Raw genomic sequence first — 27,889 nt, 5'->3', positions numbered from 1 at the left:
GTTCTGAGGTTTTGCTGTTGTTGGTGTTGCTGCCGTCACTGTCAGTGATCTCCTCCTTTTTCTCCTCCGCCGCTGTCTCTGGAGGGTTGACGGCAGCCATCTTGTTCTCAGAGTTGGCGGCGCACCCCCCCGCGGGGCTGCGGTCGGGTCCGCTCGGCTCGGCCGTACCGTTGGTGGTGGCGACCGCCACCGGAGCGGGAACGTCCACCGCCGGAGCCGCCTCGGTCTCAGGCTGAGCCACGACCTCGGCCTGCAGACCAGTCCCTGTGTTAGCCCCCGCCTCCGGCCCAGCCTTACCCCCCGCCCCTCCTGCCCCCCCCGCCCCGACCCCGGGACTGTTATCTGCCGTCAGGACGGCGCCGTCTCCTGGGACGGGCTGCCTGGCCGCGTCTCCCGCCGCCTGGGTCGTCTGCTTCCCCGCAGCTTCCTCCGGTTTCTCGGCTGCGTCGCCGGCCGAGGAGCTTCCCGCCTTCGCCTTCTCCACCGAGGCTTCGGGCGCAGCTTCAGCACCGTCCTGGACTCTGACGGGTGCAGCTTCAGCACCGTCCTGGACTCTGACGGGTGCAGCTTCAGCACCGTCCTGGACTCTGACGTCTTTACCTTCTGTCTCTGCCAGAGCTCGGTTGAAGTTGAAGGCTTGGATGAGGCGAATCAGGTGTTTTACTTTTTCCAGAGAAAGCTGCATCTCCTTCTGACGAGCCAGGATGCTGTTCTTGGTCTCCATGCATTTCTGACGGAGAGAGAGATGAAACGGTTACTGATGGAGTTACTGATGGAGTTACTGATGGAGTTACTTACTGTGATGGAGTTACTGATGGAGTTACTGATGGAGTTACTGTGATGGAGTTACTTACTGTGATGGAGTTACTGATGGAGTTACTGATGGAGTTACTGATGGAGTTACTGATGGAGTTACTGTGATGGAGTTACTGATGGAGTTACTGATGGAGTTACTTACTGTGATGGAGTTACTGATGGAGTTACTTACTGTGATGGAGTTACTGATGGAGTTACTGATGGAGTTACTGTGATGGAGTTACTTACTGTGATGGAGTTACTGATGGAGTTACTGATGGAGTTACTGATGGAGTTACTGATGGAGTTACTGTGATGGAGTTACTGATGGAGTTACTGATGGAGTTACTTACTGTGATGGAGTTACTGATGGAGTTACTTACTGTGATGGAGTTGCTGAGCTGTTTGACTCTCTGCTCCAGCTGCTCTCGCTCCAGTTTCAGTTCAGAGCTCCACTTCATCAACTTCTGTTTCTCTTCTTCTTTCGCTGCGACAGAGAAACCACACGTTAGTGTCAGAGGTGGGGTTAGAGGGTGGGGGTTAGAGGGTGGGGGTTAGGGTTAGAGGGTGGGGTTAGAGGGTTGGGGTTAGAGGGTTGGGGTTAGGGTTGGGGTTGGGGTTGGGGTTGGGGTTAGAGGGTTGGGGTTAGAGGGTGGGGGTTGGGGTTGGGGTTAGAGGGTTGGGGTTGGGGTTAGAGGGTGGGGGTTGGGGTTGGGGTTAGGGTTAGGGTTAGAGGGTTGGGGTTAGAGGGTTGGGGTTAGAGGGTGGGGGTTGGGGTTGGGGTTAGAGGGTTGGGGTTAGAGGGTTGGGGTTGGGGTTAGAGGGTTGGGGTTAGGGTTAGAGGGTGGGGGTTAGGGTTAGGGTTGGGGTTGGGGTTAGAGGGTGGGGGTTGGGGTTGGGGTTGGGGTTAGGGTTAGAGGGTTGAGGTTAGAGGGTGGGGGTTAGGGTTGGGGTTAGAGGGTGGGGTTGGGGTTAGGGTTGGGGTTGGGGTTGGGGTCAGGGTGGGGGTTAGGGTTGGGGTTAGAGGGTGGGGGTTGGGGTTGGGGTTAGGGTTGGGGTTGGGGTTGGGGTCAGGGTGGGGGTTAGGGTTGGGGTTAGGGTGGGGGTTAGGGTGGGGGTTAGAGGGTGGAGTCACCTTCTTTGTAAGCGATGTAGGAATGAACGATGGCCAGCGTGCCGGGCCAGGGGATGGCTTCTTCTTTCTTCAGGATCTGGAGAGAAAGGCTGGCAGTGGTCAAAGAGGCCGAGACCCAGAACACATGAGAGGAAGACATTTGAGCCTCCACCCTGTGGTGGAGCTGGCGGGGACAAGCTCCACCCTGTGGTGGAGCGGGCGGAGACAAGCAATGGAGTGGATGGATGTGAGATCTTTACTGACACAATGAATGGGACAAGCACAAAAGAAACCATAGTGCATCATGTTTACGCTTACAAAGGATTGAACAGTCCTAAAGTTGAGAGTTACAGTGGTGGGACTGCGCTACCCCCCCCCCCCCCCCCCCCCTGACTCTGGATCAGTCTCGGTCGCTGTTACCTGATCTTGACATTTTGGACAGATCCACATGCCTTTAGGAATGGTTTTCAGGGGTGGATCCAGGCAGTCCAGGTGATAAACACGAGAACACGTGTCGCACATGAGCAACTGGCCACTGCGTCTGCACACAGTGCAGAAATCCTCATGGATGTCTCCCTGTGAGGAAGAATTGGACCAATCAGTTTCCCCACCAACCATCTGTGGAGGCAAGGCAGGGGGGGGGCACCGTGATCTGGTGGGTTTAGTTTACGGTTGGCCTTCTTCAGATGTCTAATGACACAGTGAGTTAACTTACTGAGCCCACACAAACACATCTGGGAGTTAGAGTGATCTGAGTTACTGATGGCTGCAGGACACTGTTCACTTTGTAAGTCTGAGTCAAAGTAAAAACTGAAGATGATAATCACATGGAGACAACACACTCATGAACATGTTTGTGGATGATTGACAGAGCTACTGGGCCAAAAGGACAACTGTGTGACGGGGTCCAACCCTGTGAAAGTCCGTCTCCCCCATCGTTACTTACATCCCCAGAGCTGGGGCTGGGCAGGGGGAGGGGGCGGACGGGGCTGGAGGGGGAGGTCGGGGTGAGGCTGCCCAGCTCCGGGACGCTGCTGTATTTGGGTGGGCGACCTGGGTGAAATGAGACAGACGACAAAGACGGAAAACAAAGAAAAAAGAAAGATGGAGAGGAGGGGGGAGAAACAAAAACAGTCTGTATGACATACCTTGGAAAGGGAGTCTTCATTGGCTAGCATGAGGCAGGGGGGGGGGCGGTAAGGGAGGGGGAGGAGGAAGAGGGGGGGTCAGAAGCACAGACAGCAGTGTTAGTGCAGGAGAACGACTCCATGCAAGCTGAGGACGAGCACGACGACTACCTGCTGCAGGTCTACGAAGCGCACCACACACCATGTTAACGTCAGGATCACACCTGTGACATCATCAGCACGGGACGGCCTCAAACACACACAGCTGTGATCACACCTGTGACATCATCAGCACGGGACGGCCTCAGACACACACAGCTGTGATCACACCTGTGACATCATCAGCACGGGACGGCCTCAAACACACACAGCTGTGATCACACCTGTGACATCATCAGCACGGGACGGCCTCAGACACATACAGCTGTGATCACACCTGTGACATCATCAGCACGGGACGGCCTCAAACACACACAGCTGTGATCACACCTGTTAACCAGGCGCTCACATCACACATCACAGGCTTCCTGTTCATACGACACTTAGAATAGTTATAAAGAATTTATTATAACTTCTCCTATGAAGACATTTTATTATTATTATTCCAGCTGTTTGTTTTATTGTGTGACGACGTGACTTTAGTGTGTTCAGACCGTCAGATGAACCTGAAGGGTTAATCTCTTTTTACTGGTTTAGCTTTTAGCATGTTGTAGACCTGTGGTTAGCATGTTGTAGACGTGTGGTTAGCGTGTTGCTGACCTGTGGTTAGCATGTTGTAGACGTGTGGTTAGCGTGTTGCTGACCTGTGGTTAGCGTGTTGCTGACGTGTGGTTAGCATGTTGTAGACGTGTGGTTAGCGTGTTGCTGACCTGTGGTTAGCATGTTGTAGACGTGTGGTTAGCGTGTTGCTGACCTGTGGTTAGCGTGTTGCTGACGTGTGGTTAGCATGTTGTAGACGTGTGGTTAGCGTGTTGCTGACCTGTGGTTAGCGTGTTGCTGACGTGTGGTTAGCGTGTTGCTGACGTGTGGTTAGCGTGTTGCTGACGTGTTGCTGACGTGTGGTTAGCGTGTGGTTAGCGTGTTGCTGACCTGTGGTTAGCGTGTTGCTGACATGTGGTTAGCGTGTTGCTGACGTGTTGTAGACGTGTGGTTAGCGTGTGGTTAGCGTGTTGCTGACGTGTTGCTGACGTGTGGTTAGCGTGTGGTTAGCGTGTTGCTGACCTGTGGTTAGCGTGTTGCTGACGTGTGGTTAGCGTGTTGCTGACGTGTGGTTAGCGTGTTGCTGACGTGTGGTTAGCGTGTTGCTGACGTGTGGTTAGCGTGTGGTTAGCGTGTTAGCTAGCTGTATGTACTGTAACTGCAGGCTGTACCTCTCTTCCTGGTCCCCTGGTGCAGAGGGCTGTTCAGGTAACTCACTGCACTCTTTTTCCTCTGAAACAAACACATCAGAAATCATTTAATAAGAATATTTAACATTATTTCTTTAAGTTAAAATTAAAGTTAAATAAGTTTTAAAAGTTTGTGTTTGATGACGTGACTCCACACGGAGCTCTGAGTTTTACCTCTGGTTCAAACACGGCGCCGCTGTACACCGGGTTCGCCGTCGTCCTCCTCTTCCTCTCCTGACGCTTACTCTGAATCTCTGTAAATACAATATCACATGTATGATACAGCAGCAGGAGGAGCAGAGGGAGGAGCAGGAGGAGCAGAGGGAGGAGCAGGAGGAGCAGAGGGAGGAGCTGGAGGAGCAGAGGGAGGAGCAGGAGGAGCAGAGAGAGGAGCAGAGGGAGGAACAGGAGGAGCAGAGGGAGGAGCAGGAGGAGCAGAGGGAGGAGCTGGAGGAGCAGAGAGAGGAGCAGGAGGAGCTGGAGGAGCAGAGGGAGGAACAGGAGGAGCAGAGGGAGGAGCAGGAGGAGCAGAGGGAGGAGCTGGAGGAGCTGGAGGAGCAGAGGGAGGAGCTGGAGGAGCAGAGGGAGGAGCAGGAGGAGCAGAGGGAGGAGCTGGAGGAGCAGAGGGAGGAGCTGGAGGAGCAGAGGGAGGAGATGGAGGAGCAGGAGGAGCAGAGGGAGGATCAGGAGGAGCAGGAGGAGGAGCAGGAGGAGCAGAGGGAGGAGCTGGAGGAGCAGAGGGAGGAGCAGGAGGAGCAGAGGGAGGAGCTGGAGGAGCTGGAGGAGCAGAGGGAGGAGCTGGAGGAGCAGAGGGAGGAGCAGGAGGAGCAGAGGGAGGAGCTGGAGGAGCAGAGGGAGGAGCTGGAGGAGCAGAGGGAGGAGATGGAGGAGCAGGAGGAGCAGAGGGAGGATCAGGAGGAGCAGGAGGAGGAGCAGGAGGAGCAGAGGGAGGAGCTGGAGGAGCAGAGGGAGGAGCAGGAGGAACAGAGGGAGGAGCAGGAGGAGCAGAGGGAGGAGCTGGAGGAGCAGAGGGAGGAGCAGGAGGAGCAGAGGGAGGAGCAGGAGGAGCAGAGGGAGGAGCAAGAGGAGCAGGAGGAGCAGGAGGAGCAGAGGGAGGAGCTGGAGGAGCAGAGGGAGGAGCAGGAGGAGCAGAGGGAGGAGCAGGAGGAGCAGAGGGAGGAGCAGGAGGAGCAGGAGGAGCAAATTTACCTTCGAGGTGATCGTGTGTTACGAGTCCCAGAGAAACCATGAAGGCCAGTTTCTAAAAAACACAAACCAAAGTTTTCATTAACAAGCAGAACTCTGACATGCGACATGCGACATGTGACCTGCGACCTGCGACATGTGACCTGCGACATGTGACCTGCGACATGTGACCTGTGACATGCGACCTGTGACCTGCGACATGTGAACTGCGACATGTGACCTGCGACATGTGACCTGCAACATGTGACCTGCGACATGTGACCTGCGACATGCGACATGTGACCTGCGACATGTGACATGTGACCTGCGACATGTGACCTGCGACATGTGACCTGCGACATGTGACCTGCGACATGTGACCTGTGACATGTGACCTGCGACATGTGACCTGCGACATGTGACCTGTGACATGTGACCTGCGACCTGCGACATGTGACCTGCGACATGCGACCTGCGACATGCGACCTGCGACCTGCGACATGCGACATGTGACCTGCGACATGTGACCTGCGACATGCGACATGTGACCTGCGACATGTGACCTGCGACATGCGACCTGCGACATGCGACCTGCGACATGTGACCTGCGACATGCGACCTGCGACATGCGACCTGCGACATGTGACCTGCGACATGCGACATGCGACCTGCGACCTGCGACATGCGACCTGCGACATGTGACCTGCGACATGTGACATGTGACATGTGACCTGTGACCTGCGACATGCGACATGTGACCTGCGACATGTGACCTGCGACATGTGACCTGCGACATGTGACATGTGACCTGCGACATGCGACCTGCGACATGTGACCTGCGACATGTGACCTGCGACATGCGACCTGCGACATGCGACCTGCGACATGCGACCTGCGACATGAGACATGTGACCTGCGACATGAGACATGCGACATGTGACCTGCGACATGTGACCCGCGACATGAGACATGCGACATGTGACCTGCGACATGTGACCTGCGACATGCGACCTGCGACATGCGACCTGCGACATGTGACCTGCGACATGCGACCTGCGACATGAGACATGTGACCTGCGACATGAGACATGCGACATGTGACCTGCGACATGAGACATGCGACATGTGACCTGCGACATGTGACCCGCGACATGAGACATGCGACATGTGACCTGCGACATGTGACCTGCGACATGTGACCTGCGACATGCGACCTGCGACATGTGACGTGCGACCTGCGACATGCGACCTGCGACATGCGACCTGTGACATGCGACATGTGACCTGCGACATGTGACCTGCGACATGCGACATGTGACCTGCGACATGTGACCTGCGACATGTGACCTGCGACCTGCGACCTGTGACCTGCGACCTGCGACATGTGACCTGCGGCATGTGACCTGCGACATGTGACCTGTGACATGTGACCTGTGACCTGCAACATGTGACCTGTGACCTGTGACCTGTGACATGTGACATGCGGAACGTACCTCTGGGTTCTCCTCCTTCTTGGGTCGGGGAGGAGGAGGAGACAGCGGAGGAGTGGAGGAAGAGGGGAGGCTCACAACAACCTTCTGCTCTGCTCCACCTCCTGATTTAACAGTCTGCTGAGAGGAGGAGGAGGAGGAGGAGGGGGAGGGGGAGGGGGAGGAGGAGGAGGAGGGGGAGGAGCAGGAGGAGGAGGAGGAGGAGAAAGACAGAGGAGGACAGAGGAGGAGAGAAGAGATATATTACCTGTTTGACAAACCCTAACCCTGATGATGATGTAACTCATATCAAACCCAACGCTGTAACATTAAACCAAACACAGTGTCTGTAACTGTACCTTGGGGTCTGCGGTCAGGCTGCTGATCTGGATTGGCTGGGCAGGAGTCGGGGTAGGGACGGGGGCGGGGCTGGCGAGGCGGGCGGCGGCGGCAGAGATCGGAGTGGTGATGACGATGCCCGTCAGCGGGGTGGAGCCGGTCTTACTGCAGGGCTGCCCGTTAACGATGCGGACCTGATGGATGGGGGCCGCCGACGGTAGCGAAGACGACAGCTTGGTGGCCAACATGACGGGCCTCTGCAGCAGCTGGGGGGCCGCCATCATGGGCGGGGGCGGGGCCGGAGCGATGGGGACGTTGGCGGGTGTGGCCGGTTTGGGCCTGACCTGTGACAACAGACAGCCAATCAGAACACAACAGAGAAAGGACCCGGAACTACAGAGGAACGTCACTGTGGAGCTCTGACTGCTAAGCTAGCACCGATACTAGCACCGATACTAGCACCGATACTAGCACCGATACTACTACCGATACTAGCACTGATACTAGCACCGGCACCGATACTAGCACCGACACTAGCACCGATACTACTACCGATACTAGCACTGATACTAGCACCGATACTAGCACCGATACTAGCACCGATACTACTACCGATACTAGCACTGATACTAGCACCGGCACCGATACTAGCACTGATACTAGCACCGATACTAGCACCGATACTAGCACCGATACTACTACCGATACTAGCACTGATACTAGCACCGGCACCGATACTAGCACTGATACTAGCACCGATACTAGCACCGATACTAGCACTGATACTACTACCGATACTAGCACCGATACTACTACCGATACTAGCACCGATACTACTACCGATACTAGCACCGATACTACTACCGATACTAGCACTGATACTAGCACCGATACTACTACCGATACTAGCACCGATACTACTACCGATACTAGCACCGATACTAGCACTGATACTAGCACCGGCACCGATACTAGCACTGATACTAGCACCGATACTAGCACTGATACTAGCACCGGCACCGATACTAGCCCCGATACTAGCACCGATACTAGCACCGATACTACTACCGATACTAGCACCGATACTACTACCGATACTAGCACCGATACTACTACCAATACTAGCACCGATACTAGCACCGATACTAGCACTGATACTAGCACTGATACTAGCACCGATACTAGCACCGATACTACTACCGATACTACTACCGATACTAGCACTGATACTAGCACCGATACTAGCACTGATACTAGCACCGATACTAGCACCGATACTAGCACCGATACTAGCACCGATACTAGCACCGACACCGATACTAGCACCGATACTAGCACGGACACTAGCACTGACACTAGCACCGATACTAGCACCGATACTAGCACTGATACTAGCACGGATACTAGCACTGATACTAGCACTGATACTAGCACCGATACTAGCACTGATACTAGCACTGATACTACTACCGACACTAGCACCGATACTAGCACCGATACTAGCACCGATACTAGCACTGATACTAGCACCGATACTAGCACCGATACTAGCACTGACACTAGCACTGACACTAGCACCGATACTAGCACCGATACTAGCACCGATACTAGCACTGATACTAGCACTGATACTACTACCGACACTAGCACCGATACTAGCACCGATACTAGCACCGATACTAGCACCGATACTAGCACTGATACTAGCACCGATACTAGCACCGATACTAGCACGGACACTAGCACTGACACTAGCACCGATACTAGCACCGATACTAGCACCGATACTAGCACGGATACTAGCACTGATACTAGCACTGATACTAGCACCGATACTAGCACCGATACTAGCACTGATACTAGCACCGATACTAGCACGGACACTAGCACTGATACTAGCACCGATACTAGCACTGATACTAGCACCGATACTAGCACCGATACTAGCGCTGACACTACTACCGATACTACTACCGATACTAGCACCGATACTGGCACTGATACTACTACCGATACTAGCACGGACACTAGCACCGATACTAGCGCTGACACTACTACCGGTACTAGCACTGATACTAGCACCGATACTAGCGCTGACACTACTACCGATACTAGCACTGATACTATTATCGATACTACTACTGATACTAGCACTGATACTAGCACCGATACTAGCACCGATACTAGCACCGATACTAGCACTGATACTAGCACTGATACTAGCACTTGTATTACAGAGTATTGTCAGAGCTCTCAGTGTCATTACTCAACACAAATAAACATCACCAACAGTTTGCACTGAAAGGGTTAAAACACCAACAGCCAGGAACACAAAATACCAAGAAGCTGCAGGAAAAACACACTCACACAGACACACACTCACACAAATGCACGCGCACACACTCACGGACACACACTCTCTCACACACACACACACTCATACACACACGCGCACACACATCCTGTTTACACCTGTCATTAACATGCATCTCAGGTGATCATCACAGGTGACAGCAGGAACCCATTGCTGTTAACGCTGGGAGCGGTGTTGCCAGGAGAAGCTGATGCTGCTGCTGAAAGGCTCCGGCTGATTGTTGAACCTGATTCAGGAGGAGCGATGTGGATTCTGGCCGTGGAACAGTGGACCAGCTCTTCACCCAGCAAGAATACTGGAGGGGTCATGGGAGTTCACACATCCAGTCTACATGTGCTTTGTGGACTTGGAGAAGGCTTATGACCCTGACCCTCGGGGGACCTTGTGGGAGGTGTTCTGGGAGTTTGGGATACCAGGGTCTCTGCTGCGAGCCACTGGGTCCCTATACAACCGCTGTGAGAGTCTCAAGTTGCAGCTGGGGGGAGGAGAGAGTCCAGTTTGGAGACCTCAGAATCGCCTCTCTGCTGTTTGCGGTTGATGTTGTTCTGTTGGACTCTACAGGTGAAGTCCTCCAACAGGCTCTGGGACGGTTTGCAGCTGAATGTGAAGCGGTCGGGATGAGAGTCAGCACCTCCACATCTGAGGCCATGGTGCTCTGCTGGACAAAGGTGGACTGCCCCTCGGGGGGGGGGGGGGGGGGGGGGGGTGAAGTATCTGGGGATCTTGTTCACAGGAGCGTAAGATTGACAGGTGGATGGGTGCAGCATCAGGTGGATGCAATCAGCAGTGATGACCGTCCTGGTGGAGAAAGTGCTGAGCCTGAAGGTGAACCCTCTGCTCACCAGCTTTGGGTCGTGACCCAAACAATGAGATGCTGGATCCAAGCAGAGAGAGTCTGGGCTCAGCCTTAGAGATCGGGTCAGGAGTTCAGACATCCGGGGCCATTTCGTGCAGTACACTTATGTTCACCTGAGACGCATTTTAATGTCAGGTGTAAACAGGGTCTGACACACACACACACACACACACACACACACACACACACACACACACACACAGGCACAGGCACACACACCTGTATAAAGAACCTGTTCTCAGGTCAGTTAAATTAAAAGCAGCACATAGAGGAGGACAGATGAGTGGAGGCAGCACAGAGCAAACAGTGTTTTAGTGCCACTGAGCAGGCATGAGTGTTTGCTTTGGTGCACTCCTCTGCTGCAGAGTGAGTGAGGGCCACACACACTGATCTGAGGGGGTTAGGGTCGGGAGGCGGGTCTTACAGGGACGCACCTGTGGCTGAAAGGTGGGTCGAGGCGTCAGTCTAGGAGGAGGGACAAACTGAGGAACTTTGATTGGCTGGGCGGTGGTGGTGGTGGCCTGCACCTGAGACAAAACCACAGCAGATTGTGGATCTGTGCTGCTGTTACACAACACGTCTGCTGCGCTTACACGATACGTCTGTTGGTTCACACCTGCAGTTTCTATCAGCCAGTCAGTGACTTCACGCAGCCAGACGTCTGTGCACAGCAGCAGAGGTCACACTGAAGCTGCTGATTTACAGAGCTAACCGTCGTGTGAGCTCCTGCTGACCAGTTTACATGTTGGATCTACATGAGAATGATGAGGTGAGTAGCTGATTGATTCATTTTTTAAATACCAGAAATGATCTGTTAGCAGCTTCTCACATGTGAAGATTTGTTAGTTGCCATGATAGTTAAACATCTTTGTGTCTAAATGTGTTCAGTTGGACTTCATGAAATAATGATAACTGATCAATATCTGGATTATTACAGGAGATAATGACAGTCCTAACTTTACAACAGACACTAAGCTTGTATTCAACCTGGCTGTAATCATTCCTGCTGTTCATACTGACTATTAAAGGATGTCTTCAAAATGCACGTACGGTAGTCAGTAAGAACAGGAGGAACCTCTTAACTGCTCATATGAAGTTAAACACCTGCAGGATTCAGCAGTGAAGCTCACTCTCTGCATCTCGTGGAACCTCCAGCTGATTCTGGGTCCGACGCGACTTCCGGAGCAAAAAACACGAATGAAACAGACGAATAATGAAACCGTTTAACCACGAAGCGCTCTGACTCACAGGAGACGTTCAACATCAACTAACGTAAAAACCGGTGCATCAGACGTCTTCTACAGACGTCAGGAGACCGGTTGGATGTGGATCTGATCATAGGTCTGTAAAAGGCTCCACACTAAGAACTAGAACTAGAACTATAAAGACAGGATGTGAGCGTCCACACTAAGAACTAGAACTAGAACTATAAAGACAGGATGTGAGCGTCCACACTAAGAATTAGAACTAGAACTATAAAGACAGGATGTGAGCGTCCACACTAAGAACTAGAACTAGAACTAGAACTAGAACTATAAAGACAGGATGTGAGCGTCCACACTAAGAACTAGAACGTCCTATAAACAGCTGTGCTAAAGCATGCACTGCGCTCCAGCTGTGTGGGCAGCTACTGATGAGCCGTTCATGCTGTTTGCTGTACAGAGAAATGATTCAGTGTGTTGATCACAAGTATTTCAGACACTAGTTGCTGAGATGTTTCAGACTCAGGTGCAACAGTCTATTAGCACACGGTGTCTTATACACTGGTAAATGAGCAAGTTCACAAAGTCACAGTTTAATTGTGCTGCTACTGCAGTCACTGTATGATCAAGAGTATTGATTACACAGGTGTTATGAGCATATGAGCGTATCTGTACCTGCCCTCATGTTGATGTGAACAGACGTGAGGCTGCGTGGCTCTGACTGTCACATGATGACATCAGTTTAAAAGGCCACCACTCACACCACACCTGCTGTTTCTATGGAAACACGTTTTAGCTGGTGTGTAAAGCTGACAGGTGGACAGACTGTGGCTCCTCTCAGCTGTTCAATAAGTCTGATCGGAGGTGATGTCACGGCGGCGGAGGATCTTACCACCATGGCGTTCTTGGACACCAGCCGCACCGGCTCTGCGCTCTGACTGGTCAGCTTGCTGGCCACCTGCAGGTTGATGGGGGCGTTCTGCGAGTCGGGTTTGGTGATAGCTGTGGTTACCATAGCAACAGTGGGCGGGCGTTGTGGCAGGACCGAGCCGGGCAGGGCGGGCGTGGCGGCAGCTTTCAGCACCAGAGGTAGAGTCTTCGTGGTGAGGACCGGCGTGACCGTCAGCGTCTGTGACGAGAAGACGATGTTAACGATGTCAGTGAACATGTTTCTAACGCTATACTACATCTCCCAGAATTCAACTGGTTTAAACAAGGGCTGCTAATAGCTCTGCTAATAGCTTAGAGCTCCTCCTAGTGGCTGAAAGTCGCTGTTAATGAACCTGAATACTAGACTACACAGCTCAACTCTTGATTAAAGTTTTTCAATGAAAAGCAGCACTTTAGACCCAGCAAATGACTTTTCAATAATTCGGTTTTAATGACACATCCCTAGTCTCTACACCAATTTACATTATTAATCCCCCATCAGTCATTAATAAATGTTCAATTGATTATAAAAATGTGCATAGGGTTGGCAAAAGTCTGGCTAATAGAAATGTGTTTTTAAAGCTCTCAAATGTAAAAAAAGAAGGGTCAATTTGATCCTGAGCGTGTAAGAGTTAAATGACATGTAAGAAGAATGCTTGTATGCTTTATGGTTTAAACTTTAATCAAAAAATAATGAATAATTAAAATCATGTTTCTACTTTTCATTATTACATTGAGTCCTTTTCTTTGGCGTGTGATGAAGTTCACACCTGTAATATGAATGAACTGCAGTGTTATATTAAACTTCCTCCCTGTGTTTGATTGGCTGAGCTGTGTGACATCACATCACCTGCTGTAGTCCTCCAGGTATCTGCTGGCTCTGCAGCAGGGTGGCCGACTTGATGTCGCCGCCTACAGGAGGAGTTTGGACCTGCAGCTGCAGCTTCGCCTCCGGCTCCTGCTTCACCAGCAGCTCCTTCCTCAACTGCTCCACAACCTTTTTCTGGAGGAGGAAGAAGAGGAATGGGGGGGGGGGGGGGGGTTAAATCAAATGAACTCAGTAACTGTCTATGTAAATATACAGCTGCTAAAACTATCCAAAAAGATATCCAAAGGTATTGATTGGTGTTTGTACGATGTATGTGTTTGTACGATGTATGTGTTTGTACGATGTATGTGTTGGTGTTTGTACGATGTATGCGTTGGTGTTTGTACGAAGTATGTGTTTGTACGATGTATGTGTTTGTACGATGTATGTGTTTGTACGATGTGTGTGTTTGTACGATGTATGTGTTTGTACGATGTATGTGTTGGTGTTTGTACGATGTATGCGTTGGTGTTTGTACGAAGTATGTGTTTGTACGATGTATGTGTTTGTACGATGTATGTGTTTGTACGATGTATGTGTTGGTGTTTGTACGATGTATGTGTTTATACGATGTATGTGTTGGTGTTTGTACGATGTATGTGTTTGTACGATGTATGCGTTTGTACGATGTATGCGTTTGTACGATGTGTGTTTGTACGATGTATGTGTTTATACGATGTATGTGTTGGTGTTTGTACGATGTATGTCTTTGTACGATGTATGCGTTTGTACGATGTGTGTTTGTACGATGTATGTGTTTGTACGATGTATGTGTTGGTGTTTGTACGATGTATGTGTTGGTGTTTGTACGATGTATGCGTTTGTACGATGTATGTGTTGGTGTTTGTACGATGTATGCGTTTGTACGATGTATGTGTTTGTACGATGTATGTGTTTGTACGATGTATGTGTTGGTGTTTGTACGATGTTTGTACGATGTATGCGTTTGTACGATGTATGTGTTGGTGTTTGTACGATGTATACGTTTGTACGATGTATGTGTTTGTACGATGTATGTGTTTGTACGATGTATGTGTTTGTACGATGTGTGTGTTTGTACGATGTATGTGTTTGTACGATGTATGTGTTGGTGTTTGTACGATGTATGCGTTGGTGTTTGTACGAAGTATGTGTTTGTACGATGTATGTGTTTGTACGATGTATGTGTTTGTACGATGTATGTGTTGGTGTTTGTACGATGTATGTGTTTATACGATGTATGTGTTGGTGTTTGTACGATGTATGTGTTTGTACGATGTATGTGTTTGTACGATGTATGCGTTTGTACGATGTGTGTTTGTACGATGTATGTGTTTATACGATGTATGTGTTGGTGTTTGTACGATGTATGTCTTTGTACGATGTATGCGTTTGTACGATGTGTGTTTGTACGATGTATGTGTTTGTACGATGTATGTGTTGGTGTTTGTACGATGTATGCGTTTGTACGATGTATGTGTTGGTGTTTGTACGATGTATGCGTTTGTACGATGTATGTGTTTGTACGATGTATGTGTTTGTACGATGTATGTGTTGGTGTTTGTACGATGTTTGTACGATGTATGCGTTTGTACGATGTATGTGTTGGTGTTTGTACGATGTATACGTTTGTACGATGTATGTGTTTGTACGATGTATGTGTTTGTACGATGTATGTGTTGGTGTTTGTACGATGTATACGTTTGTACGATGTATGTGTTGGTGTTTGTGCGATGTATGCGTTTGTACGATGTATGTGTTTGTACGATGTATGCGTTTGTACGATGTATGTGTTTGTACGATGTATGTGTTGGTGTTTGTACGATGTATGTGTTGGTGTTTGTGCGATGTATGCGTTTGTACGATGTATACGTTTGTACGATGTATGTGTTGGTGTTTGTGCGATGTATGCGTTTGTACGATGTATGCGTTTGTACGATGTATGTGTTTGTACGATGTATGTGTTGGTGTTTGTACGATGTATGTGTTGGTGTTTGTACGATGTATGTGTTTGTACGATGTATGTGTTTGTACGATGTCTGTGTTGGTGTTTGTACGATGTATGTGTTGGTGTTTGTACGATGTATGCGTTGGTGTTTGTACGATGTATGTGTTTGTACGATGTATGTGTTGGTGTTTGTACGATGTATGTGTTGGTGTTTGTACGATGTATGTGTTTGTACGATGTGTGTGTTTGTACGATGTATGCGTTGGTGTTTGTACGATGTATGTGTTTGTACGATGTATGTGTTTGTACGATGTATGTGTTTGTACGATGTATGTGTTGGTGTTTGTACGATGTATGTGTTTGTACGATGTATGTGTTTGTACGATGTATGTGTTTGTACGATGTATGTGTTGGTGTTTGTACGATGTATGTGTGTGTGTTTGTACGATGTATGTGTTGGTACGATGTATGCGTTGGTGTTTGTACGATGTATGTGTTTGTACGATGTATGCGTTGGTGTTTGTACGATGTATGTGTTTGTACGATGTATGCGTTGGTGTTTGTACGATGTATGTGTTTGTACGATGTGTGTGTTGGTGTTTGTACGATGTATGTGTTTGTACGATGTATGTGTTGGTGTTTGTACGATGTATGTGTTTGTACGATGTATGCGTTGGTATTTGTATGATGTATGTGTTTGTACGATTTATGTGTTTGTACGATGTATGTGTTGGTGTTTGTACGATGTATGTGTTTGTAAGATGTATGCGTTTGTACGATGTATGTGTTGGTGTTTGTACGATGTATGTGTTTGTACGATGTATGTGTTTGTACGATGTATGTGTTTGTACGATGTATGCGTTGGTGTTTGTATGATGTATGTGTTTGTACGATTTATGTGTTTGTACGATGTATGTGTTGGTGTTTGTACGATGTATGCGTTGGTGTTTGTACGATGTATGCGTTGGTGTTTGTACGATGTATGTGTTGGTGTTTGTACGATGTATGCGTTAGTGTTTGTACGATGTATGTGTTTGTACGATGTATGCGTTGGTGTTTGTACGATGTATGAGTTTGTATGATGTATGTGTTTGTACGATGTTGGTGTTTGTACGATGTATGTGTTTGTACGATGTATGTGTTGGTGTTTGTACGATGTATGTGTTTGTACGATGTATGTGTTGGTGTTTGTACGATGTATGAGTTTGTACGATGTATGTGTTTGTATGATGTATGCGTTGGTGTTTGTACGATGTATGTGTTTGTACGATGTATGTGTTTGTACGATGTATGCGTTGGTGTTTGTACGATGTATGTGTTTGTACGATGTATGCGTTGGTGTTTGTACGATGTATGCGTTGGTGTTTGTACGATGTATTCGTTGGTGTTTGTACGATGTATGTGTTTGTACGATGTATTCGTTGGTGTTTGTACGATGTATGTGTTTGTACGATGTATGCGTTGGTGTTTGTACGATGTATGTGTTTGTACGATGTATGCGTTGGTGTTTGTACGATGTATGTGTTTGTACGGTGTATGCGTTGGTGTTTGTACGATGTATTCGTTGGTGTTTGTACGATGTATGTGTTTGTACGATGTATGTGTTTGTACGATGTATTCGTTGGTGTTTGTACGATGTATGTGTTTGTACGATGTATGCGTTGGTGTTTGTACGATGTATGTGTTTGTACGATGTATGCGTTGGTGTTTGTACGATGTATGTGTTTGTACGATGTATGTGTTGGTGTTTGTACGATGTATGAGTTTGTACGATGTATGTGTTTGTATGATGTATGCGTTGGTGTTTGTACGATGTATGTGTTGGTGTTTGTACGATGTATGTGTTTGTACGATGTATGTGTTTGTACGATGTATGCGTTGGTGTTTGTACGATGTATGTGTTTGTACGATGTATGCGTTGGTGTTTGTACGATGTATGCGTTGGTGTTTGTACGATGTATGTGTTGGTGTTTGTACGATGTATGTGTTGGTGTTTGTACGATGTATGTGTTTGTACGATGTATGTGTTTGTACGATGTATTCGTTGGTGTTTGTACGATGTATGTGTTGGTGTTTGTACGATGTATGTGTTTGTACGATGTATGTGTTTGTACGATGTATTCGTTGGTGTTTGTACGATGTATGTGTTTGTACGATGTATGTGTTTGTACGATGTATTCGTTGGTGTTTGTACGATGTATGTGTTTGTACGATGTATGTGTTGGTGTTTGTACGATGTATGTGTTTGTACGATGTATGCGTTGGTGTTTGTACGATGTATGTGTTTGTACGATGTATGCGTTGGTGTTTGTACGATGTATGTGTTGGTGTTTGTATGATGTATGCGTTGGTGTTTGTATGATGTATGTGTTGGTGTTTGTACGATGTATGTGTTGGTGTTTGTACGATGTATGCGTTGGTGTTTGTACGATGTATGTGTTTGTACGATGTATTCGTTGGTGTTTGTACGATGTATGTGTTTGTACGATGTATGCGTTGGTGTTTGTACGATGTATGTGTTTGTACGATGTATGCGTTGGTGTTTGTACGATGTATGTGTTTGTACGATGTATGCGTTGGTGTTTGTACGATGTATGTGTTTGTACGATGTATGTGTTGGTGTTTGTACGATGTATGTGTTTGTACGATGTATGTGTTTGTACGATGTATGTGTTGGTGTTTGTACGATGTGTGTGTTGGTGTTTGTACGATGTATGTGTTGGTGTTTGTACGATGTATGTGTTGGTGTTTGTACGATGTATGTGTTTGTACGATGTATGCGTTGGTGTTTGTACGATGTATGTGTTTGTACGATGTATGTGTTTGTACGATGTATGCGTTGGTGTTTGTACGATGTGTGTGTTGGTGTTTGTACGATGTATGTGTTTGTACGATGTATGTGTTGGTGTTTGTACGATGTATGTGTTGGTGTTTGTACGATGTATGTGTTTGTACGATGTGTGTGTTTGTACGATGTGTGTGTTTGTACGATATATGTGTTTGTACGATGTATGTGTTGGTGTTTGTACGATGTATGTGTTTGTACGATGTATGTGTTTGTACGATGTGTGTGTTGGTGTTTGTACGATGTATGTGTTGGTGTTTGTACGATGTATGTGTTTGTACGATGTATGCGTTGGTGTTTGTACGATGTATGCGTTGGTGTTTGTACGATGTATGTGTTTGTACGATGTGTGTGTTGGTGTTTGTACGATGTATGTGTTTTTACGATGTATGTGTTTGTACGATGTATGTGTTGGTGTTTGTACGATGTATGTGTTTGTACGATGTATGCGTTGGTGTTTGTACGATGTATGCGTTGGTGTTTGTACGATGTATGTGTTTGTACGATGTGTGTGTTGGTGTTTGTACGATGTATGTGTTTTTACGATGTATGTGTTTGTACGATGTATGTGTTTGTACGATGTCTGTGTTGGTGTTTGTACGATGTATGTGTTTGTACGATGTATGTGTTGGTGTTTGTACGATGTATGTGTTGGTGTTTGTACGATGTATGTGTTTGTACGATGTGTGTGTTTGTGTTTGTACGATGTATGTGTTTGTACGATGTATGTGTTGGTGTTTGTACGATGTATGTGTTTGTACGATGTATGTGTTGGTGTTTGTACGATGTATGTGTTTGTACGATGTATGTGTTGGTGTTTGTGCGATGTATGTGTTTGTACGATGTGTGTGTTTGTGTTTGTACGATGTATGTGTTTGTACGATGTATGCGTTGGTGTTTGTACGATGTATGCGTTGGTGTTTGTACGATGTATGTGTTTGTACGATGTATGTGTTGGTGTTTGTACGATGTATGTGTTGGTGTTTGTACGATGTATGTGTTTGTACGATGTATGTGTTGGTGTTTGTACGATGTATGTGTTTGTACGATGTGTGTGTTTGTACGATGTATGTGTTTGTACGATGTATGTGTTTGTACGATGTATGCGTTGGTGTTTGTACGATGTTTGTGTTTGTACGATGTATGTGTTTGTACGATGTATGTGTTTGTACGATGTATGTGTTGGTGTTTGTACGATGTGTGTGTTTGTACGATGTATGTGTTTGTACGATGTATGTGTTTGTACGATGTATGCGTTGGTGTTTGTACGATGTTTGTGTTTGTACGATGTATGTGTTTGTACGATGTATGTGTTTGTACGATGTATGTGTTGGTGTTTGTACGATGTGTGTGTTTGTACGATGTGTGTGTTTGTACGATGTGTGTGTTTGTACGATGTGTCTGTTTGTACGATGTGTGTGTTTGTACGATGTGTGTGTTATATACACAAACACACACACTATATACACACAAGTTTTAGTTTTACTGAGCTGCTCTTGTATGAAATGTGTTTCATTGATTCTTTGTGTGTGTGTACTAAGTGTGTGTGTGTATAGTGTGTGTGTGAGTAGTTGTGTGCGTGTGTGTGAGAGTAGTTGTGTGTGTATGAGTAGTGTGCTTGTGTGTGTAGTTGTTAGTGTGTGTGTGTGTGTGTGTTACCTGCTTCTCGCTGAGCGCTGTGATCTTAGCTTGAAGTTCGTGCAGCTGTTTCTTCAGATCTGCATTCTGAAACACAAACATTAAACTTTACAAACTGCTGTTACTGAACGGTTCGATATAAACTATAAATACAGTGAGGTGCTGATCAGCTGTTCTTACCTGAGGGTCCTGCTTCATCTGGGCAACAAGTTTCTGCAGGGGAACAAAGTCAGAGTCATTAGAGTAACAGTGACACCTGCTGGTCACAGAGAGGAACTGCAACCAGAGGAACGAGCCTAACAGTGACACCTGCTGGTCACAGAGAGGAACTGCAACCAGAGGGACGAGCCCAACAGTGACACCTGCTGGTCACAGAGAGGAACTGCAACCAGAGGGACGAGCCTAACAGTGACACCTGCTGGTCACAGAGAGGAACTGCAACCAGAGGGACGAGCCTAACAGTGACACCTGCTGGTCACAGAGAGGAACTGCAACCAGAGGGACGAGCCTAACAGTGACACCTGCTGGTCACAGAGAGGAACTGCAACCAGAGGGACGAGCCTAACAGTGACACCTGCTGGTCACAGAGAGGAACTGCAACCAGAGGGACGAGCCTAACAGTGACACCTGCTGGTCACAGAGAAGAACTGACCCCAGAGGAACGAGCCTAACAGGGACACCTGCTGGTCACAGAGAGGAACTGCAACCAGAGGAATGAGGCTAACAGTGACACCTGCTGGTCACAGAGAGGAACTGCAACCAGAGGAATGAGCCTAACTGTGAGTCCACTTCTAAGACATCTGGAAGTCTGTTATTGATCAGCAGACAGTTAGTTTAGTTATTATAGAAACAATGTAGAAACAGATATTTACGGAAACACTATTTTATATGATCATCAGAACTAGTTGAACTTAGATCATCACTTCTGCTTTCTTTGTTTCACAGTTGAAATATGAATATTAGTCTTTTTGATGGTTTGATTCAAACATTAACTGGTAATATTTATTTCCTGAACTTTGTGATGAGTCATCATCATTCAATCAGTAATTAAATTACTAAAGCAAATATTTTAGAGATGTAACTTCTTAATGTTCTCAGAGTGAAACCAGAACGATGCTTTTGACTTAAAAATGGAGCCGAGCCGTCGAGAGGGTCGACTGAGACGCAGCAGCAGAGTCTCTGAACTCTGAACACGTATGTTTATACACATATATATATTTACTCTTACTTTATATGTATGTATATCTATTACTACCGTATATATACAGTGTTAACACACTTCAGTTTATAACATATTAGCGTGTTGTGAGACCACAGCGTGTATGTTCTTAGCGTGTTCTTAGCGTGTTGTGAGACCACAGCGTGTATGTTCTTAGCGTGTTCTTAGCGTGTTGTGAGACCACAGCGTGTATGTTCTTAGCGTGTTGTCAGACTACAGCGTGTATGTTCTTAGCGTGTTGTCAGACCACAGCGTGTATGTTCTTAGCGTGTGGTCAGACCACAGCGTGTATGTTCTTAGCGTGTAGACCCACCTGATGGATCTGGATCTCCACCTTCAGAGCTTCCTGTAGCGTCTGTAGCTCCATCATGGATCCCGTCAGTCTGCCAGCCGATCGATCAGCCTGCACACACAAACACGCCTGTTGTCATAGCAACGTGAGGGCACAGCCATGTAAGAACTTCCTGTATGACGCTGATGATAAAAGTCCAGGTGAATCGAGGTCACGTGATAAACAGGAAGTTTACCTGAACACCGTCTCCAGTAGGAAAACCATCCACCTGAAGCATGAAAGGACCGCTGCAGACAAACAGTCACTGATTATTATAATATAATATATACTGAATATAACTTATTATACATAATACACTGAATATAACTTATTATACATAATACACTGAATATAACTTATTATACATAATACACTGAATATAACTTATTATACATAATACACTGAATATAACTTATTATACATAATACACTGAATATAACTTATTATACATAATACACTGAATATAACTTATTATACATAATACACTGAATATAACTTCTGCACGCAGCCTGCTGCAGCTCCGTGGCTCCATGCTGGATGTAAACAAAGTCGCTCTACGCTCGTCATCGCCTTGAGCCCGCCTCCCCGCTCTGTGATTGGTTCCCTATCTCAGGCCAACAGTTTGTCTTGGTGGTCATGCTAACTTTCTGAGCATGAGTTCACCTGACTAACAGCATGGCGGAAGGCAGAGGAGAAGAGAGGAATGATCAAGCCACTGTTACGGTCCAGTGTGTGGAAACACTTTGGCTTTTACACGGAGACGTTCTAAAGAAGTCGCTCGCTGTTTGTAGGATTTGTAAAAGTCAAGTTAAGTACAACAGCAACACGACAAATCTCTCCAGGCACCATGGGGTTAGGCACCATGGGGTTAGACACCATGGGGTTAGGCACCATGGGGTTAGGGACCATGGGGTTAGGTACCATGGGGTTAGGGACCATGGGGTTAGAGTTAGGTACCATGGGGTTAGGGTTAGGCACCATGGGGTTAGGCACCATGGGGTTAGGGTTAGGCACCATGGGGTTAGGCACCATGGGGTTAGGGTTAGGCACCATGGGGTTAGGCACCATGGGGTTAGGGTTAGGCACCATGGGGTTAGGCACCATGGGGTTAGGGTTAGGCACCATGGGGTTAGGCACCATGGGGTTAGGGTTAGACACCATGGGGTTAGGCACCATGGGGTTAGGGTTAGGCACCATGGGGTTGGGGTTAGGCACCATGGGGTTAGGGTTAGGCACCATGGGGTTAGGGACCATGGGGTTGGGGTTAGGCACCATGGGGTTAGGCACCATGGGGTTAGGGTTAGGCACCATGGGGTTAGGCACCATGGGGTTAGGCACCATGGGGTTAGGGACCATGGGGTTAGGGTTAGGCACCATGGGGTTAGGGTTAGGGACCATGGGGTTAGGGTTAGGGACCATGGGGTTAGGCACCATGGGGTTAGGGTTAGGCACCATGGGGTTAGGCACCATGGGGTTAGGGTTAGGCACCATGGGGTTAGGCACCATGGGGTTAGGGTTAGGCACCATGGGGTTAGGCACCATGGGGTTAGGGTTAGGCACCATGGAGTTAGGGTTAGGCACCATGGGGTTAGGCACCATGGGGTTAGGCACCATGGGGTTAGGCACCATGGGGTTAGGGTTAGGCACCATGGGGTTAGGGTTAGGCACCATGGAGTTAGGGTTAGGCACCATGGGGTTAGGGACCATGGGGTTAGGGTTAGGCACCATGGGGTTAGGCACCATGGGGTTAGGGTTAGGCACCATGGTGTTAGGGACCATGGTGTTAGGCACCATGGGGTTAGGGACCATGGGGTTAGGGTTAGGCACCATGGGGTTAGGGACCATGGGGTTAGGGTTAGGCACCATGGGGTTAGGGACCATGGGGTTAGGGACCATGGGGTTAGGCACCATGGGGTTAGGGTTAGGCACCATGGGGTTAGGGGCCATGGGGTTAGGGTTAGGGACCATGGGGTTAGGGTTAGGGACCATGGGGTTAGGGTTAGGCACCATGGGGTTAGGCACCATGGGGTTAGGCACCATGGGGTTAGGGTTAGGCACCATGGGGTTAGGGTTAGGGACCATGGGGTTAGGGTTAGTTGTTTGTTTATATCCATAATTAATTTATACCTGATTCCTTGACAAGAAACAACAGGAATCTGAGTAACTTCACCTGCAGCTTCCAGCATCTCGGTATTTATTTCAGTCACACTGGTTGAAAAGTTACTGAATCGATTTGGATTGTTTTAAATGAACCGATATCGTCCTTGAATCGCAACCACGATAAAACTAATCACTACACCCGACTGTTCATTTTAAAGCTGAAGGAACATTTATGACTTTACACAATGTTAGTGTCTCATTAAATACATTATATATTAAACACATATATAATATAATAACTCACCACCCGGCTGTGGGACTGGACTCCACCCGTCTGTGCTGCTCTGTAACACAGAACAAACACACATCACACAGCTGATACACAGCGACCCACCATCAGCTGATCAGCCCTAACCCTCCATCAGCTGATCAGCCCTAACCCTCCATCAGCTGATCAGCCCTAACCCTCCATCAGCTTATCAGCCCTAACCCTCCATCAGCTGATCAACCCTAACCCTCCATCAGCTGATCAGCCCTAACCCTCCATCAGCTGATCAGCCCTAACCCTCCATCAGCTGATCAGCCCTAACCCTCCATCAGCTGATCCACCCTAACCCTCCATCAGCTGATCAACCCTAACCCTCCATCAGCTGATCAACCCTAACCCTCCATCAGCTGATCAACCCTAACCCTCCATCAGCTGATCAGCCCTAACCCTCCATCAGCTGATCAGCCCTAACCCTCCATCAGCTTATCAGCCCTAACCCTCCATCAGCTGATCAGCCCTAACCCTCCATCAGCTGATCAGCCCTAACCCTCCATCAGCTGATCCACCCTAACCCTCCATCAGCTGATCCACCCTAACCCTCCATCAGCTGATCCACCCTCCATCAGCTGATCAACCCTAACCCTCCATCAGCTGATCAACCCTAACCCTCCATCAGCTTATCAGCCCTAACCCTCCATCAGCTGATCAGCCCTAACCCTCCATCAGCTGATCCACCCTAACCCTCCATCAGCTGATCCACCCTAACCCTCCATCAGCTGATCCACCCTCCATCAGCTGATCAACCCTAACCCTCCATCAGCTGATCAACCCTAACCCTCCATCAGCTGATCAACCCTAACCCTCCATCAGCTGATCAACCCTAACCCTCCATCAGCTGATCAACCCTAACCCTCCATCAGCTGATCAACCCTAACCCTCCATCAGCTGATCCACCCTAACCCTCCATCAGCTGATCAACCCTAACCCTCCATCAGCTGATCAACCCTAACCCTCCATCAGCTGATCCACCCTAACCCTCCATCAGCTGATCAGTCCTAACCCTCCATCAGCTGATCAGTCCTAACCCTCCATCAGCTGATCCATCTCATCAACCCTAACCCTCCATCAGCTGATCCACCCTAACCCTCCATCAGCTGATCAGCCCTAACCCTCCATCAGCTGATCCACCCTAACCCTCCATCAGCTGATCCACCCTAACCCTCCATCAGCTGATCCACCCTAACCCTCCATCAGCTGATCAGCCCTAACCCTCCATCAGCTGATCAGCCCTAACCCTCCATCAGCTGATCAACCCTAACCCTCCATCAGCTGATCAACCCTAACCCTCCATCAGCTGATCAACCCTAACCCTAACCCTCCATCAGCTGATCCACCCTAACCCTCCATCAGCTGATCCATCTCATCAACCCTAACCCTCCATCAGCTGATCCATCTCATCCACCCTAACCCTCCATCAGCTGATCAACCCTAACCCTCCATCAGCTGATCAACCCTAACCCTCCATCAGCTGATCAGCCCTAACCCTCCATCAGCTGATCAACCCTAACCCTCCATCAGCTGATCAGCCCTAACCCTCCATCAGCTGATCAACCCTAACCCTCCATCAGCTGATCAGCCCTAACCCTCCATCAGCTGATCCATCTCATCCACCCTAACCCTCCATCAGCTGATCCACCCTAACCCTCCATCAGCTGATCAACCCTAACCCTCCATCAGCTGATCCACCCTAACCCTCCATCAGCTGATCCACCCTAACCCTCCATCAGCTGATCAACCCTAACCCTCCATCAGCTGATCCACCCTCCATCAGCTGATCAACCCTAACCCTCCATCAGCTGATCAACCCTAACCCTCCATCAGCTGATCAACCCTAACCCTCCATCAGCTGATCAACCCTAACCCTCCATCAGCTGATCCACCCTAACCCTCCATCAGCTGATCCACCCTAACCCTCCATCAGCTGATCAGCCCTAACCCTCCATCAGCTGATCAACCCTAACCCTCCATCAGCTGATCAACCCTAACCCTCCATCAGCTGATCAGCCCTAACCCTCCATCAGCTGATCAACCCTAACCCTCCATCAGCTGATCAACCCTAACCCTCCATCAGCTGATCAGCCCTAACCCTCCATCAGCTGATCAACCCTAACCCTCCATCAGCTGATCCATCTCATCAACCCTAACCCTCCATCAGCTGATCCACCCTAACCCTCCATCAGCTGATCAACCCTAACCCTCCATCAGCTGATCAACCCTAACCCTCCATCAGCTGATCAACCCTAACCCTCCATCAGCTGATCAGCCCTAACCCTCCATCAGCTGATCAGCCCTAACCCTCCATCAGCTGATCCACCCTAACCCTCCATCAGCTGATCCACCCTAACCCTCCATCAGCTGATCCACCCTAACCCTCCATCAGCTGATCCACCCTAACCCTCCATCAGCTGATCAACCCTAACCCTCCATCAGCTGATCAGCCCTAACCCTCCATCAGCTGATCAGCCCTAACCCTCCATCAGCTGATCAGCCCTAACCCTCCATCAGCTGATCAACCCTAACCCTCCATCAGCTGATCCACCCTAACCCTCCATCAGCTGATCCACCCTAACCCTCCATCAGCTGATCAACCCTAACCCTCCATCAGCTGATCAGCCCTAACCCTCCATCAGCTGATCAGCCCTAACCCTCCATCAGCTGATCAACCCTAACCCTCCATCAGCTGATCAGCCCTAACCCTCCATCAGCTGATCAACCCTCCATCAGCTGATCAACCCTCCATCAGCTGATCAACCCTAACCCTCCACCCAGTTTTATATTGTTTATATTAGTTTTACAAGTAAAAGTACTGCAGAATTATAGAGATGTAGTACTACAGTAAAGTACTAGTACCTCTAACTGTACTACAGTAAAGTACTAGTACCTCTAACAGTACTACAGTAGAGTACTAGTACCTCTAACAGTACTACAGTAAAGTACTAGTACCTCTAACTGTACTACAGTAAAGTACTAGTACCTCTAACAGTACTACAGTAAAGTACTAGTACCTCTAACTGTACTACAGTAGAGTACTAGTACCTCTAACTGTACTACAGTAAAGTACTAGTACCTCTAACAGTACTACAGTAAAGTACTAGTACCTCTAACAGTACTACAGTAGAGTACTAGTACCTCTAACTGTACTACAGTAAAGTACTAGTACCTCTAACTGTACTACAGTAAAGTACTAGTACCTCTAACTGTACTACAGTACAGTACTAGTACCTCTAACTGTACTACAGTAAAGTACTAGTACCTCAAACTGTACTACAGTAAAGTACTAGTACCTCTAACTGTACTACAGTAAAGTACTAGTACCTCAAACTGTACTGCAGTAAAGTACTAGTACCTCTAACTGTACTACAGTAAAGTACTAGTACCTCAAACTGTACTACAGTAAAGTACTAGTACCTCTAACTGTACTACAGTAAAGTACTAGTACCTCAAACTGTACTGCAGTAAAGTACTAGTACCTCTAACTGTACTACAGTAAAGTACTAGTACCTCAAACTGTACTACAGTAAAGTACTAGTACCTCTAACTGTACTACAGTAAAGTACTAGTACCTCTAACTTTACTACAGTAAAGTACTAGTACCTCTAACTGTACTACAGTAAAGTACTAGTACCTCAAACTGTACTACAGTAAAGTACTAGTACCTCTAACTGTACTACAGTAAAGTACTAGTACCTCTAACAGTACTACACTTTATTAATGTTTATTACAGTTTAAAAGCTCATGTCCCGGTGTGTCTGTGTGTCCCGGTATGTCCCGGTAGGTCTGTGTGTCCCGGTATGTCCCGGTATGTCCCGGTAGGTCTGTATGTCCCGGTATGTCCCGGTGTGTCCCGGTAGGTC

General features: G+C 48.2%; 1 protein-coding gene across 1 annotated transcript in view; it reads right to left on the bottom strand.

Moving 5' to 3' along the window:
* Position 1: 1 nt before the first annotated feature.
* phf21ab (PHD finger protein 21Ab) overlaps positions 2-27,889 on the bottom strand; it is a gene marked incomplete at its 3' end in the record, with an annotated part of 28,932 nt that continues 1,044 nt past the window's right edge. Inside the window, exons 2-20 of the mRNA XM_053319320.1 lie at positions 24,012-24,051; positions 21,804-21,855; positions 21,590-21,679; positions 20,238-20,270; positions 20,079-20,144; positions 13,630-13,782; positions 12,742-12,978; positions 11,082-11,174; positions 7,438-7,761; positions 7,103-7,219; positions 5,634-5,685; positions 4,599-4,678; positions 4,407-4,467; positions 2,856-2,962; positions 2,330-2,485; positions 1,931-2,006; positions 1,179-1,282; positions 601-730; positions 2-567 (exon numbers count right to left, since the gene is read on the bottom strand). Coding sequence (XP_053175295.1) covers positions 2-567; positions 601-730; positions 1,179-1,282; positions 1,931-2,006; positions 2,330-2,485; positions 2,856-2,962; positions 4,407-4,467; positions 4,599-4,678; positions 5,634-5,685; positions 7,103-7,219; positions 7,438-7,761; positions 11,082-11,174; positions 12,742-12,978; positions 13,630-13,782; positions 20,079-20,144; positions 20,238-20,270; positions 21,590-21,679; positions 21,804-21,845 — 2,487 coding nt within the window. The remainder of the gene's footprint in view (positions 568-600; positions 731-1,178; positions 1,283-1,930; positions 2,007-2,329; positions 2,486-2,855; positions 2,963-4,406; positions 4,468-4,598; positions 4,679-5,633; positions 5,686-7,102; positions 7,220-7,437; positions 7,762-11,081; positions 11,175-12,741; positions 12,979-13,629; positions 13,783-20,078; positions 20,145-20,237; positions 20,271-21,589; positions 21,680-21,803; positions 21,856-24,011; positions 24,052-27,889) is intronic.

This window comes from Scomber japonicus, chromosome 5 (assembly GCF_027409825.1).
Source record: "Scomber japonicus isolate fScoJap1 chromosome 5, fScoJap1.pri, whole genome shotgun sequence".
NCBI lineage: Eukaryota > Metazoa > Chordata > Actinopteri > Scombriformes > Scombridae > Scomber > Scomber japonicus.
The sequence above is the reverse complement of the archived record's forward strand: the minus strand, read 5'-3'. Positions and strand labels throughout refer to the sequence as shown.